The sequence below is a fragment of the Mytilus trossulus genome, chromosome 6 (assembly GCF_036588685.1).
Source record: "Mytilus trossulus isolate FHL-02 chromosome 6, PNRI_Mtr1.1.1.hap1, whole genome shotgun sequence".
NCBI classification, from domain to species: Eukaryota; Metazoa; Mollusca; class Bivalvia; order Mytilida; family Mytilidae; genus Mytilus; species Mytilus trossulus.
Window position 1 is genome coordinate 61,613,504 of NC_086378.1, and position 16,287 is coordinate 61,629,790.

The 16,287-nt window shown below is 31.5% G+C and overlaps 2 protein-coding genes across 2 annotated transcripts; both read right to left on the bottom strand.

The window, feature by feature from the left end:
- Positions 1-903: 903 nt before the first annotated feature.
- LOC134723617 (uncharacterized) lies at positions 904-8,865 on the bottom strand. The gene is made up of 8 exons (XM_063587179.1): positions 8,774-8,865; positions 7,991-8,266; positions 6,183-6,470; positions 4,231-4,551; positions 3,358-3,453; positions 2,540-2,573; positions 1,887-1,969; positions 904-1,083 (listed from the first exon to the last, which is right to left on the bottom strand). The coding sequence occupies exons 1-8, from the start codon at positions 8,853-8,855 to the stop codon at positions 998-1,000; spliced, it is 1,266 nt and encodes a 421-aa protein (XP_063443249.1). The 5' UTR covers positions 8,856-8,865; the 3' UTR covers positions 904-997.
- An 894-nt stretch (positions 8,866-9,759) lies between these two features.
- On the bottom strand, positions 9,760-15,189 carry LOC134722877 (uncharacterized). The gene is made up of 4 exons (XM_063586509.1): positions 15,100-15,189; positions 13,151-13,483; positions 11,514-11,804; positions 9,760-10,061 (listed from the first exon to the last, which is right to left on the bottom strand). The coding sequence occupies exons 1-4, from the start codon at positions 15,170-15,172 to the stop codon at positions 9,760-9,762; spliced, it is 999 nt and encodes a 332-aa protein (XP_063442579.1). The 5' UTR covers positions 15,173-15,189.
- Between the last annotated feature and the right edge of the window lie 1,098 nt (positions 15,190-16,287).

Here is a 16,287-nt window from a genome sequence, read left to right on the forward strand (position 1 = left end):
ATGAAAGGAAATAGTATCTAAAATACCTAATTTTCTCCAAAATGAATCCTTTCAAAAATATATTAGTAGTCATATTCCATAGTATAGTCTGAGGTCATTTGCTGAGGTCATTTGATACAATAGTTTTTCTTGAGAGATTTGAGGACGGATGGAAGTATGAAAATATGTGCTATTTATTTTGAAGATAGAGAGGTAGATGGGTAGCATGCAGGTATATTTGATTATATTGATGTCTATCTGATAATACCTGAACAAAATACATTAGAGTTATCTCTCTTTGCTTAAACTCTTTGAAAGGAAAATTTCTATGTTATTATATTTTAGGAAAAGATCTTTTCAAAGTAAAATACGAGTTGAAAACGTCATTTCCAAATTTACGTCACTGATGAGTGTTTTTTCTTAGACAAAAAGCTCGTCTGGCGTACACAGTTTCAATCTCTGATGATCAGTTATTACTATCTATTATATACAATTTTTTTTGCGTCTTTGTTCAATTGATTCGGAAGTTTGTTTGCATTTTTTGTAATCAGTTGTGGTGTATTGCTTCTGGATCCCAATTATTGTCATTTCAACTTACAGAAATTGTTTTTGTTGCTTTCCCAATTTTATAATTTTAACGGAACAACTGACATACAAGTAAATCTAGGCATAATCCTTGTGTATTCACCATTTCTTCGGGAAATGTCTGAACCAAATCAAGAATATGGCAATTGTTTTTCACTTGTTCCGTTATTGATTATGCTTTAATATGCCAGTTTTTATGGATTGCTACTTTTTGAGTTTTCCCGAAGCTTGTTATTTTCGTAATACTTTTTAATAGTTACAAATATAATACAAAAATGCAGTTCCAGACTAATTTTTATCTTATAATAATAACAAGCTGATGAAAAAAACCTATGCCAATTTAATATTAAATAGTTTAAATATACAATGAAAATAACTTTAAGTTTTACGATTGTGTACTGTATCAAAAGTTTTCATCGTTTTTCCAATATTTTCATTCTCTATCAAATGGTATCTGCTCATATTCATTTTCTGATATTGCATATCTATTTTGCCCTGTAGTTTCTTCATCTGCCTGTCCTGAAACGACCCCACATAGACACATACAAATAATTTATAAGACAAAGAACGATTAAAACGCGTGTTTCTGGTGTGTCATTGTTCTCCTCTTATATTTGTTGAGTTTCCCTCAGTTTTAGATTGTAACCCGGATTTGTTTTTTCTCAACCGATTTATGATTTTCGAACATCGGTATACTTCTGAGTCCTTTAAGTCACATTTGTTAACATGATCATAATGTTTGTTATATTACTGTATCCTTTTTGATTCACATTATTCAACGGTATATAAGAAAATATGAAAAATAGGAAAATATTGTCCTTTGTAGCGACAAAAATATAATTCTCTAAAAGAGGGGCGACTGATACCAGATCGACATGTCAAACTTATAGATCGATAATAAACTGACAACACCATGGCTATAGAAAGTGCTGCTTTTCCTATAACAATCTTAAACACAATATCTTTATGATATATTTGTACTCTATTATTCTGTTTAACATATTTCATAATTTAAAGAAACATGCCATATGTCACTTCTTTATTTTTTTCATATTTAAGGGCATTGGATTTGTTTGCTGTCTCAATGACTTAAACCCAAGTTTTACTATTTCCTATCATTCATGGAACATTTAAAGAAACATTTAATATAGAAGCAACGATTTTTCAAATAACTGTTTATTAAGATGAAGATCTACATTGTACAAATACGAGCTCTTATTTGTTTGAAATCTTCAGATGAATACATCATATTTAATATAAAAAGTTTGATGACACGCGAAAGAACATAAATATCTCAGTAAGCGTTATATAAGGAATCATACTTAAATTCTCAATAAACATATCAATTTCTTCATAAAACTGGGTATCAATTCGTCGTCCCACTACAGCATTACCAGTATATAGACTGAAACATTATATAGTACTGTAGTAGTTATTAGGGTTGTCATATCTTAGTTGTATTTCATATCTTATAATATTATGCTTAAATATGTGTCAGAGGCACGGTTCATGTATGTAAGTCATACACCTGTCCTACTTGCAAATTTACCGATTCTAAAAGCACCATCTGAGGCATCTGTGCTGATCGTGTTGTTATAACTATAGTTTTGTGTACAGTGTTTTATTGCATGCATTTCGCTTTTGCTTTTAACTGTATATGTCTCTCTTTGACAAACGTCTCCTGGTTCACATTAACTACCTACTAATCTCATTAACATATAACAATATTCTCAACTGAACAACACAAAGAAGTAATTGATTTTGAAAGCTGACTTTATGATGCTTTCTCACTGCAATGTGATTAGGAAGATAATTTATAATGGTTTTATTTTACAAATATTTGCTGTAATAATCCGCTTGATATCATTTGAAATGAAGATATTTATTTATATCATGATTATTTAAAAGATCAGGATTTCAAATGCAAGTATCATGGTCTTGTAATACTTTGTATTCATTCTTGATATGGAATTACCTTTTTTTGTTGAACCGGTATTTCTTTTTTCTTCCTTTATATGAAATAGATAAGTTATAACACTCTGTATTGGTGTGATTAATGCTTACAATGTTATATAATGCAGTTTTAACAGTGTGCACAAATAGACATTTTTCGCTTAATAAATCATGGTATGAAGAAATATAATTACTGAGAAACTAGAAAGAAAAGTCGCGATACTGAACATTTCATTTCAATCCAAACATTTTAACTTCATTACAGTTTCTAAATCCAAATATTAAAATGCAATACTCTTTTTCAGTTTAAAACTTGAAAAGGCATCGAAAACTCGTGGTATGAAATAGGAAATCGTTGTAAAGATATACAAAACTTAGTGGACGTTTCAAAATTAACAAGTGTGGTAACATTTTGCGTCCTCAAGATAAGATATACTTTCTTTATTTAGTCAAGAAACAGCTACCAAAAATAAAGTATAGCAAATTGCAATACCCATTAGTCATTGTTGAAGGCTGTAAAGTGACCTTTTCATGTTAAGACCATCGTGCCATGCATATCACACCCCATATCCTCTTTTTCATATCAAATTAATAATTATATTACTGCCTTACTACTGAATGCAAGTGATTTGTTTAGTTTGTGTGTAACTAATTAACTCCATATCAGTAAAGAGGAAAGACAAACAAACAAACTACAGTAAAAAAAGGCCAACATAACAATCATAATTTTGATTTAGAATTTCGCCTTAGTATCTCCTTTGTCTTTTTTATTACTCAACACAAGTTGCACTATATGGTATCTTTACCTTTCGGTTTAACACGAATAGTGATTTGACATACCTTTGGTTGCTCTACATATAATTATGATCAGTCCTGTAATAACAATTCCTGTTGCTATAAGCAGTGACATTATTAACACTGTGTGTACTGTGTTATCTAGTATAGAAACAAGTATGAATATTCATTGAGCGGAATCTATAATATTAACTTATAATAGTCAATAATCGATTTGAAAATATAACTGAACATATCATATATGTGTTTCTCGTTAATAAACGTAGGGAAATGCACTGCTATATCAATATGTAAAAAAATAAACAAATATATCCTTAGAGTATATTCGAATCATGATATTCATACACTGCTATCATAAATAGCTCTCACTCTGGTGATTAAAATGTGTGTCACATTTTGCGATGGCGCTGTTAGGATCCCTTCGAATTTAAAAGTCCATTACTATCTTCCTGACAGTTGATGTTCATTTGTGTCATTGTGTTTGGGCTTTTGATATTCAAAGTCTATCAAGGACTTTCCATTTTGAATTTTCCTCTGAGTTCGGTATTTTTGTTATTTTACTTTTCACATTAAAGGCAACAATAGTTTACCGATCTGATATGCCAAACGCCATTCGATGATCAAGGGTGTGTTACAGCTGCGATAATATGGGAATTTTAATGAAATGTTCATATAATTGATTTTTTAAAGTAGAAAGAAGAATAGAGATATGAAATGAGAAAAAAAGTTTCCTGAAAGAGCTTTTGAGCGAAGTTCGAACTCCAAACCTCAGTGTTGACTGGTTAGTGATAACAGTAAACAACTTAGACCACTGGGTCATGGATAATCAAGGAAGAGAAGCAAATAATACGTTGCTAATGTAGTTAAAAGTCGAAAAATTATAATATAAAATCTCCAATGCAGCAATCATACACTCACCTTCCTGTTCAAACGTATGAGAAGTTGAGAAATAATCTGTTTTCACAGTAAGGCGATACATAGACGTATCGACATCACATACTGGTTTCAGTTGAAGCGTTGCAATTTTAGCTTTTACTGGAACGTCCTTGTTATGCATATTTACAATATGTGTGGTTGGTCTTACATTTGGTCTTTGATTTTCTGATGAATGTAATAGTCTTCCATTCTTATACCAAGTAATTGTTGATATTTCATCAAAAGAATAAAATTCAACACTAAGTAAACATTCTGCTTTTGAATTATGCTTCACTATAGAGTTGTTAACAATAACAGGTGGACCTGAAATGAATAGATCGGTTGCTGATTTTATAAGCATTTGTCTGATCGTCACGATACAGAACTGATTCAATAGTAAACGAATTACGTTTTAAACGGTCTTTTCGTCTAAACAATACAATAATATGTCATGTTCAGCATTTCAGTCAATTCAGACGTATCAACTTTGGTAAATGCAATTCTATTTAGACAGTTCGACTGCAGTCAATTCGGTTCTGTTTGCAATTGGTAGCATTTCAGACAATTCAGTATACTGATGTGTACATAGGCAAATAACAGCTTCTGAAAGTTTTAACATGTTAATTGATGGAAAGCGTTATGTATGCAAAATGCTGTATTTACGACAGTAAATAAGTAAAACAAGTTGACGATGATAATCCCTCACATTTTTTGTTCAGATCAAATGACCGTTTGAGATCAAAATTGATTCAATAGTGTCGTAACGACCAACTGTAATTTCGAAAGTATTTGTATACAACATTTAATTAAGATGCTATTGAGATTTGAAATAAAAGTTACACAGGTGTTTCACTTTAGCTGATAACAGCTTGGACTGTATTTAAATGTAAATAAACTCATCATAGATACCAGGACTAAAATTTGAATATACACCAGACGAGCGTTAATAGCATATGTATCTAAGGAAAATGCAAAACGAAGTCCCATGTCAAATGACAAATTCAAAAGCTCCAACACATCAAACGAATAGAAAACATGTCTTAGTACAGTTATTTATTGGTGGTTTAAACCTAGTAATCTTACAACCAGCGAAACCTTTTACTTGTATGACAGTTATATAGCGTTTAAGACATCGTTTTATCCCTGGTTTTATTTATGAATTCTCTTGATGTCTAGATATCTTTTGGATGTTTTAGGGAAGTTGCAAAGTCGGTGTTATCAGTTTACTCACATGTTTAGTTTATTCAAATTTATAAATCAAACGTGTAGATGTAGTTACCTGCATTTAAAATAATGTACAAGGCAAACAATATTAACAATTGTAAGTTTAAGAAACTCAATTAAACATATAAAGTCATATTCCATCTGCTCGATTTGTGTTCTTATGCCTTGCTGTTTTAATGTGTTTTTAGTTTTTATTACAATTGTAATTTTCTGAAGTGTTCATTTAGTTGATAAGTCATCTGGTATGATGGTTTTAAACCAAGTTAAATCCACCATCTTCTACATTTGAAAATGCCTGTACAAAGTCAGGAATATGGCATTTCTTGTCCATTCGTTTTTTATGTGTTTTGTCATTTGATTTTGCAATACATTTTATCGCTAATCCCGGCTGACCCGGCCGCTTGAACTTTTGACGCAAACAACAATCACTTTTCCATTGTGGCGTCAGAAATTTTGTATTGTGACGTCAAATATTTACGGGAACCTATGTGATATCCAGCAATGGCGGACAGATAGCGATACGGTGTATGTGATAAGGGACTTTCCGATTTGTTTTCCTCTGAGTTTCAGTATTTTTGTAATTTTACTTTTTAGAAACAATTTACTATAAATTGAATACATTTATTTTGTTGAGTTAGTTTTCAAGTTTAAACTTCGACATGACCTTTTTGCACAGTTACTTTCAAAAGCGTTTATTACCATCAATTTATATATATATATTTTTTTTTTACCTGGTACACTTAGAAAAGTGGTTGAATAAAAAACCGTTGTGTTCTTTCGTATATCTGTTATGCTGCATGTATAGTTCCCTATATCTTCATATGTACAGAATGGTATATGGATAGAAGTCTGTTTCCCTGATGAAAGTCCAAATAATGGACGTATTTCAACATCATTATAGTGGTGAAACCACTTTCCAAAGTGAAAAACGTCTGATAAGTTATCGTCTTCACAGGTGAGTTTTATCTCTGAATTACTTTCACACACTTCCTTTCTATGTGATACATTATATCCTTTGTCTGAAAAGGCAAAAAGGGAGGGAACACTGCAAACCAACTTATTTTTGCGACTACTTATTTGCGCGTTTAGCCTTTTCTAGGCCCCTTTGCTGCTCCTTAATGTCGTGTTTATTGCATTTACTGGATGTAGTTAAATCAGAAAAATGCAATTTATACATATTTGCAAAGATATTCTAGTTATTTTCTGCTCGCCTAATTCGCGAACTTAAATCGCACGCGATAATAAGTTGCTTTCCAGTACTCAAAATTAATTAAGAAAAAAAAATGTAGAAAAAGCTACGGAATTAAATCTAAAGATAAAGCTATATATTTATTACATATGTCTGTAAAATTTCATTAGTCAATTGTCTAATTCATCAAACCCAGATCTCTTTACAAATACCGATACACATATATACGAAGAATATTGATTATTGTTCTGATGATTGTTTGTGTCAAAATCTTAATTTCTTTAATCTAAATGTTGTCTTTTTGTTAAATTGAAAGTTCCAAAATGTAAGCAGAGATATACAAAGGGGACAATAAAAATCAAGAAAACCACGGAATAAATGAACACCACAAAAATACAAACAGAAAGAAAAAGAAAAACATACAACTAAGACAGAGGGACGAATAAAAACTAAAACAGGGGATCAACACTTTAGATTGTTAATAGTTCATGTTCACCTAGTAAGGTCGTGTTAATCATTGCAAGGAAGGACTCAGCTGCAAGTCGCATTCAATAATGTGACAATCGAGGTCAAAAAGGACAAGATGTGGTAACAACAAGTGAAATATAACTGAGATCGTTTGTGACACTTAAATTCCATAGAGAATAAACAAAATCATGATGACGTTCGTTTCGAAGGTTATTTCAAGTATATTATTTGAAACCATTAGTACACTAGATTCCTCATAAGTAATAACTCTCTTTCAAGAAAATCATAAAACCTCAACCCTAGAGAAGGGTATACACTGGGAGATATTTACTCAAAATGACTTCTTAGATGTAGCCGAAACATACAATTGTAAATGTTATTTATAATTTAACACATAAAACATTTTTTTAAAACTTTATTAACTTGTTGAAATGTCGAAATACCACACAGTCATTAAAACTATTACTGTCGTCAGAAATAGGTTTTTGGAAGGGCTCACTCTTTCGTTTTCAATGATGTTTTGAGTATACTGTTGTTTGTCTTTTGGTCTTGTATTCTGCCATGGTGTTTGTAGTTTATTTTCGCCTTACAAGTTTGAAAGTCTCTTTAATAATTTTCGATTCCTCTTTTTGAACGTATTTCTTCTGTAACCTGCTTTGTCATATTTTGTTTCCATTGAATTATCTAAGAATAAAAGCAGCCAGAAATTTGAATTTAACGATATCATGGGTAAAGACATCGGAGACCAAAAGCGATATCTTCTATGAATTGGTCGATTTAAATTTCCTTCTTTTTTCCTGCATATGTTATTTATTAGGTTAAGATCATTAGAAGGTATATGCGAAGTATTCATTTTTTCTTGTATATGAAAATAAAACTTACAAGGGAATATGTGAATTTTCAACATTGACTGGCTGTTCGATTTGTTAGAACTACATCTACATATAGTATCATCATCCTTTATGTCGGCCGTAAAAACATTTTTAATTAAAGTAGCATCGTCAATAACTTCCTGTTTTATGTAGGTTACATTGTCACATGATAAATCTAGACTACTTGCGTCTGACTGGATAATATCGTAACAAGAAATTGATGCTTGTTCACCATCTATAAATTGTCCATCCATTTTTAACATGGGGGTTTTGTTAAACAGCTCCCCTGCAAAATTATTCATTGTATGTCAATTTTATGACATAGATGTTCAACACACTTTGCAATGATATTAAGTTTCATTATTCAAATACATAAAAAGAATTCGTCTTATCATCATCTCCAAAAATACATTTCTAATCAGTTGATCAGGAACCAAGCCAAAACTGAAAATTATGTTTATAAATTCTTTGCCTTTTATAATATTGTTTATTCAAGTATTACTGATAAGTCGTTTGGCCTCAAAGTGCGCGTCTCAAAAAATATTAAGCCAGACAACGATGATAAAAAAAATTATTGAACAACTTCAGCTTCCCTACAAATAGCGTTTTCTCAAAGAACAATAAACATCCTACATCTGCAATGCTCTCATTTTTGTAAGATCTGTTTTACCATCCTTATGTTTAAAAAAAATATATCTATACAGTCATGATTTAGGAGGAAGATATACACGAACTCTTTTCCCCTAATACATTATTCCATATGCACATATATTGTGGAATTTTCATTATATACCTGTTTCATCAAAGTAAAATTTCTCTTCGATGACACCATTTGAAACAATCATTCCATTAACATTACTTGACAGGCAATCCATAAGGCTTATAACTCTTTTCTGTTTAGTTCTGAATTTCTCCATTTCTTTCAAGACAGACCTGTTTAATGGACCCTGTTGAAATTTGACCTGTCTGTTATTTGTCCACAAAGACTCAATGCTTATGTCTTGCAAGCTTTCAAAAGTTACAGTAATCGAACACAGTGTGGCATTAACGTGTTTGGTATGAATTCTCTTCATAATAATTGGTCCTGTAATGAGACAATCTCTGTATAAAGATATACATAGTATATGACAAATAACAAATAAAAAGCGAGAATGTTCATCCACTTCCAAAGTCGTTATAGTACTAAATAAATTGATTGTATGATGGCTATACAAGAACAAATACATGTATCTTATCATGTTTATATTTTTGATTTTGTCTTGTATGCATTATCAACCAAAAGATATAAATAAAATGTAAAATAATAACTTTCGAACTGCTAGGAAAATCCAAATCGGTAAGTCAATTAAATCAAATGTCAAAATCAAAAGCTCAAACACATCAAACGAATGGAAAACTACTGTAATATTTTTGACTTGGTACAGGAATTTTCTTTTCACCTGGTTTATCAGATACATAAACCTCTCACTTGTATGACAGTGACATACAATTTCTTTATATTGACAGCGACATAATGATCCATTCATCGGTTGATTTCTAATATTTCGTAAATGAGTTTCTTTTTCAAGATTTTATTATTGTTTAGGTTTTTGTGGATTCTAATACTTGCGAGTCTTCAATGCAAGTCATGTGTTTGACTATGACATTGGAAATATTTCTGGTTTTCAGTAGAATATAACACTGAGTTCTTATAACCATTCTTGTATACTTTAATATTGTCAAATTTGGAGATACATAATATTACAAGTGTCCCTTTTAAACCTTAAAGAACAAATTATATTAATACATGCCTTGTACATATAATTCTGTCGATGCGTTTGCTATGATACTATTATTTTTCCTAACATCAACTACTGTGCAATAGTATATGCCCATTTTTTCGTAAGTGCTATTATTGACTGTTAAGAGTGTTGTTTCATTTGATATAATTGACGATATGAGACTTTTCTCTTCTTTTCCATTCGTATATTCCCAGTGTCCAAAGGCAAAAGGGTATTGTAATACAGGTACACGACATGCTAATGTTGTCGAGGTATCATAGACAACGTTGGTTATTGGGGATAACTCGAATGAAAAGTCATCTTAAAAACATAAAACATGTACGTTACAGAAACTTCAAGAAATCAAAAGAGTTTCCGCCTATGATTTCATTTCATACAGTAATTAAAATTATCACGGTTTCATATCTATTGCATTTGAAATTTCAATCAATAATCAAGATGTAAAACAACTTTGACAACTAAAGATTATTATACCTTTTTAAAAGTATGATATGCATATTTTAAGGATTGTTTGTTTAATAGAGATGCTGAAGATACCAGAGGGAAATCCAAACTCTTTATTAGAAATGTGCCCCGAAAGAGTAAGCAGATCATGCTCCACATGTGGTACCCGACGTGGAGCGTTTATTAGTACGAATCCAGTAATAAGTCTTACTCGGTAAGCGGTAAGAAACATTTGTGAAAAGGGCACGGATTTGTAGTTACTACATAAGGAACATAACCCTCTATCATCTGCGAAACAGATATTCCATAACGGCCAATCAACTGGTGAAGGCGTCCGTAAAATTCCCAATAGGATGATTTTAACTTCATCACTTGAAACTCTTGCTTTAGTAGCTTCTTTATGAACATCAGCCATCTATTATAGGAAATACAAGCCCAGGAATTTCGTATTGACAGGAGATATATTTTCCGTATGACGGCGCTGCTGGAATGTTACTGCATAGAAATGGAAAGTTAATAATTGGAAAGCTCAAAATTATCTCTTTTGTCATAAAGTTTTGTTTCCAACCGACCCTGGAGCTCATAGACAATTTTTATGTGTAATTCATGATATAAGGCAGACTTAATTGTATTTTTTTAATTTGAATTGCCGAATCTTTAAATTCGCATCTGGTGAGGTAGAATTGGCACCATTTATATTAGATAAGGATTCATCTTTCTATAAAATGATTAACTCATAATACCTTCTAGTATTCACATGTGTAAATGCCTTAAAACAGATTTATATCAGTGACTCTTTTTACAAAAAAATCGTAAAAGTAAATAAAGGCAACAGTAATTTCCCGCTTTTCGAAATTCAGCAATCGGTTGAGAAAAAAAAATATATTGGGGTTACAAACTAAAACTGAGGGAAACACATTAAATATAAGAGGAGAACAACGACATAAAAGAAACGAACTATAATATAACAATTGCCATTTTCATGACTCGGTACAGGACATTTTAAGAAAAACAAGGTGGGTTGAACCTCCTTTTATGGCAATGTTAAATATAACATTAACATGACAAAATCACATGACAGACTAAAATCACTCGTAAATTGTAACCATTTCATTTAATTTTTTTAATTTCAGACGTAAGATTTTTTTTGTTAAAAGAGCCAACTCTCGCAGAATAAAAAAATCATCCACTTACAAGATTTGTGTCGATTAAAAATAAGGATCGTACTTACACATTTTCCATAGATTTCAGAATTTAATTTCTAATTTAAATAAATATCTTTACTTTAAAGGCATTGGCTATACTTACATTGGTTTATAACCAGTTGGAGCTCAGAGCTCATATCAAAACTCATATCCTTCGATTGAGTTGTACACGTGCATTTTGTTCTATTCTGATCTATATCAATTGATACATTTAAATTTAAACAAGTAAAGTTGTCAATTTCTTGAGTAATGAGTTCTCCGTGGCACTGAAATGACAGAGTAGTGTATGTACTGTTTTCTCTTTGAACACAACACTTGAAATCCACACTTTCTCCATCAACAAATGGACCAGGAGGTGTTATGGTTGTAAAGTTGTATGCATCATCTAACATGTCTAAATAGTAGGAGAGAAAATATATAACGTTATATATAACATATATGTAAAGACGACACTTGCGTCAAACGTACATCGTGTTAAAGCTGGTTTATTTTGTGATTTAAGTGTCGATTCATATTTCAGCTTATATTAATTCCATTCCTTTCTTAATTAAATACAATATTCAAAAGCATAATTATATTTGTATTCCTTAAAATAAATTGTCATTTTATTTCTTAATAGCTACAAACTCAGATGGTATAGAAAAGAAATTATTTCAAAAATGAAATTTAAACAAGTGAAATGTTAGTATGCTTCTGTCTTTTGATAATATAGCTTTTTATGGTCGATGTTTTGTCGAAACAGACTAAGATCTTTAGCCTTTACGGAATGTAAAAGTTATTGGTCATTGCATTTTGATCACCCCAAACATAAAATCGTCATTGGCTGAATTTGCATTGTTTTTAATGTTTTAACCAATCAAAATGTTTTGAAAATAGTTTCCCGTAATGCTTCAGAGTTTAAAACACGTATTAACTCAGACGTGTTCTAGAGGTGTTATAGATCGTGCACATTGTGTTGGCACTTGTCCAAAGACCGTATACATATATATTGGTATCATAAAATTTGGATGTTACCTTTGATAAAAAAATCGTTCACGTTTGCAGTAGTTTTTCATAGACAAAATTGGAGATGTGGTATGATTGCCATGTTTATTCACCAAAGTACATTTTCGTTATTTTTCAAATTGGGTTCAATGTTATGTTTTTTTCCTTGGTATATAAATAGAAAAGATACATCAAAGATACAAGGCTAATTAAACGCACAGATATTGTGAGTATTTCAAGCCAAACTTTTCGAAAGTTGTGTCAAATACGACCCTCACCATCTATGCCTGGGGTAGCAATATCTATAAACGTTAAAATATAAGTGCATATTTTTTTTTTCAAACCAAAATTGCGACTTCATGGCTGGTGATAATTTCGAGGTCGAAAAGTCATCCAGCAATTGACTCTTTCCAGTGGTTGTAAAAGTCATCAAATTGCATATAGAAATATGATTTATGAAAACAATCCATCATTGACACTGCAATTAAAACAGCTGCACAATCATAAATGATAAATTTACGTTTAAGTTATTGGTTTAATTATTCAGAATAAGAAGGATGTCAATATTCAAATGGAAACCCGCCGTCCGATTGAAGCTAAACGAAATGTATCGAGGACTATTGATATATACATGATATATAATCTAGCTCATAAGCTAACAGTCCACAAAAAGACAAACCCCCATAACCTATTGAACAAAACTAATAAGATTGAGAGTTTGTCTCTTCTTAATAATATTGGAGAAATAGTACTTACCTAAGACTCCAATGGTAGTGGATTTATTTAAAACATCTGCTGAGGCCGACAGATACGTACAAATCATTGGTCGTTTGTGATCGGTTATATCAACATCGTATACATTCAGGCTGTACAAGCACTGGACTGAATTGCATGAAAACTCAAATCTTCTAGCTTTTATAATTGTTTCATTGCACAATCCACTGAATAATTGTTGAACAAGTCCGAACGATAACACCGCACTTCCGGTCTCATTGCATGGTATAACAGAACACGTAAATGTCACATTTCTTCCGATCGGAACTATTGTTCCATCATTCGGTGATAAATCTAATTCAAGCTGTACCGTTCCTAAAACAACACTTTAATTTTAATAAATCTTTATAAATCTTTCATACATGTATGGTGTCTTCGCAAATAAATATTCATAAAATATTCCTAACGTTATTTTTGAAGTGATAACAAGATACTGTATAAACAAGGAAATAAAAGAGGGTATGGTGGGTGGTATTTTAAGGCACAACGAAGAGCATGACAGAAATTGTCGTTTATCGTCATTCCCTACGCCTATATTACCCTGCTCTGTCGCTCCGTAATTCTCGTATCAAGAAATCAAAACGAGACCAGGCATAATCAGCGACGAGACCGATAATCTATACATGTTTGGTACAAATACATGCACAAATATGTTAAATAAATGGAAATAACACCAGTTATGCAGAAAGTTTTACATATATCAAATATTGACTTGTGTAAGAACTAAAAATATTGCAAAAATTTCAACGTGTAAGATACTGCTAAATAGTACCCATGTATTCTCATAAGACAAGGATACAAAAAGAATAAAGACACCTTCAGCGACTAAAAACAAGAAGATAAGAAACTATTATCATACTTCTGCTTATAGACACTGTGAAAACTAATTTGAAGCTTTCAATAAAGTAAAACAACAACTTATCAAAATATTTAAGGTCAGTGAGAGTAGGATAGTCATCGCCATTTTGAAAAGTTGGATTGACAATTTGCCTTTCCTACCTGGTTTTATGCAGTTCCTGGTAAGATGACCTAATAAAAAAGATTCTGACATGTGCTGCACCTAAACTTACGAATTAGTCCTTCTGCACCTGAGACCTGATGAAAAACAGAGAGAATTGAATTTACTTCTGATCTTCAAAAAAGAGGGACGAAAGATACCTGACTCATAAATCGAAAATAAACTGACAGCGCCATGGCTAAAAGATACCAAACTCATAAATCGAAAATAAACTGACAACGCCATGGCTAAAAATGAAAACACAAACAGACAAACAATAGTACGCACGACACAACATAGAAAACTAAAGAATAAGCAAAACGATCACAATTGATGAAACGTGCAAAAAGTACTCGTGCCTATCAAGTCGGTCTAAACAATATTTTATTTTGAATTATGCACATTACACTATAAAGAGGGTGGTAAAGGGGGTGCTTGCACGGAAAAAACGTGAAATAAGACAGAATTTCTGTCATGAACGTTGCACGAAAAAATAAAGACTTTGATGAGAACCTTTTGTGACTGAGTCACTGTCTTCATGTATGTGTAAACTCTCTGTTGTTCTAGAAAACTTCAAAATCGATAAGGAACAACATCAAGGGCCTTTCCGCTTTATCAAAAAATAAAATTGAATCCATTTTTTCTGGACGATCCCTACCAAGGGTGAATTTTATTTAAAAATACGGAGCACGCAAAATAAGCATTTGAAAATCGCGATGCACGTTAAATTAAATAAGCAGAACACGTGTCTTGCACGACTGAACGTCAAATAAAAAAGTAAAAACACGTTGAACGTTAAATAAAAAACGGCGATCACGTTGCACGAAAATAACCCTTTACCACCCTCTATATAAATACACCTTAAAAAATAGGATTCAGAAACGAGCAACAAGTGTTTATATATTGTCTTCTTTTCAAGTTACTGCTAACTTACCTGTGAGGAATAAAGCTGTCAGTATCAAATAACTCACACCAGTATCTCTGTTTGACTCACTATGTCTGATCATTTTACGTTAGCAGTTTTAATCATGCATGTACTGTTCACGTTGATATATATATATTTCTTTCCAGAAAATAATATTTACACGTAATAACAATTTTACTGATAGAGGAATCGGAATCTATTTTCAATGTTCAATACACGAGGAAACTAGGTCAAACGGAACTGAAAAGGCACTAAAATGTATTCTGCATTTATTTCCGTAATTCAATTTAGCGTTTCCTTTATTTTTTTTCATTTTTAATTGATTAAATTCATTTGTTTATAATTATTTAAGGATACTCGTGTTCTCTTGGTTTTTTTTAGACATTCTGAAAAATATCATACTTTTATGTAAAATAAATTAATAAATTATAGTACAAAAAGCTGAGTCTTTAGAACAGTTCATCGATAACTAGAACTATCATAGTGTATATGTCGTGTACATTTTATATAATTGTACAAGTAATAACCTGTACAAATTTTGTGGAGAAAAAGATAATAACTTGTACAACTCATTATCTTTCGTATTTTTCAAAACTTATATTGTGTTTGTTTTTTTCTGTTTTTATTTTCAAGTGTTTATCAGTATTGTTTTTGAAATGTTAGAAGTTTACAGTTGAACGAAGGACACAAAGTAATACCATAATCTCACATGACACCTTATGCAAATTTAGCTAAACAGCTAGATGCAGTGGCTTATTCAAAGCCCTGACTGCAACCGGCCTACTGGGTGTGGCCTATATGACTCCATGTGTCGACCGCTATTCACAACTTCATTTTCGTTTCCGATTCATTCGTAGCCTTTTGGTTGATTTGTATCCCACGCTTCCATTGTTGAGTGAAACATTTCAACCAAACATTTCAATGGATAGAAAGTTCTTTTTTTTACTTTGTGTCGGTCGTATTGTAAATTTTATTGAATAGCCGTATATATTGTTCACAACAAGAAATCTGTAAAATTATGCTAACTATAACCATACAACAAACGGGAATTTTATATGTCCATTTTTCCTGACAAATTCCACTTCAAATATATTAAAAAGTACATAGCTTTGGATCCATTCAATCATTTTATAATAGACAACCAATGTAGAGAATACGGCACCAAAAATGTCCAACCCCTACACTTTAACTAAAATG

Bases quoted from the DNA above. Each gene is read 5' to 3' on its own strand.
- LOC134722877 (XM_063586509.1), bottom strand. From the start codon at position 15,172: ATGATCAGACATAGTGAGTCAAACAGAGATACTGGTGTGAGTTATTTG. The intron at 11,805-13,150 runs GTAAGTACTATT...CCTACTATTTAG, and splicing joins CACTACCATTGGAGTCTTAG to ACATGTTAGATGATGCATAC. The intron at 10,062-11,513 runs GTAAGTATAGCC...TATGTTTTTAAG, and splicing joins CCAACTGGTTATAAACCAAT to ATGACTTTTCATTCGAGTTA.
- LOC134723617 (XM_063587179.1), bottom strand. From the start codon at position 8,855: ATGGATTGCCTGTCAAGTAATGTTAATGGAATGATTGTTTCAAATGGT. The intron at 8,267-8,773 runs GTATATAATGAA...ATAATTTTGCAG, and splicing joins ATTTTACTTTGATGAAACAG to GGGAGCTGTTTAACAAAACC. The intron at 4,552-6,182 runs GTAAAAAAAAAA...TATTCATTTCAG, and splicing joins CACTTTTCTAAGTGTACCAG to GTCCACCTGTTATTGTTAAC.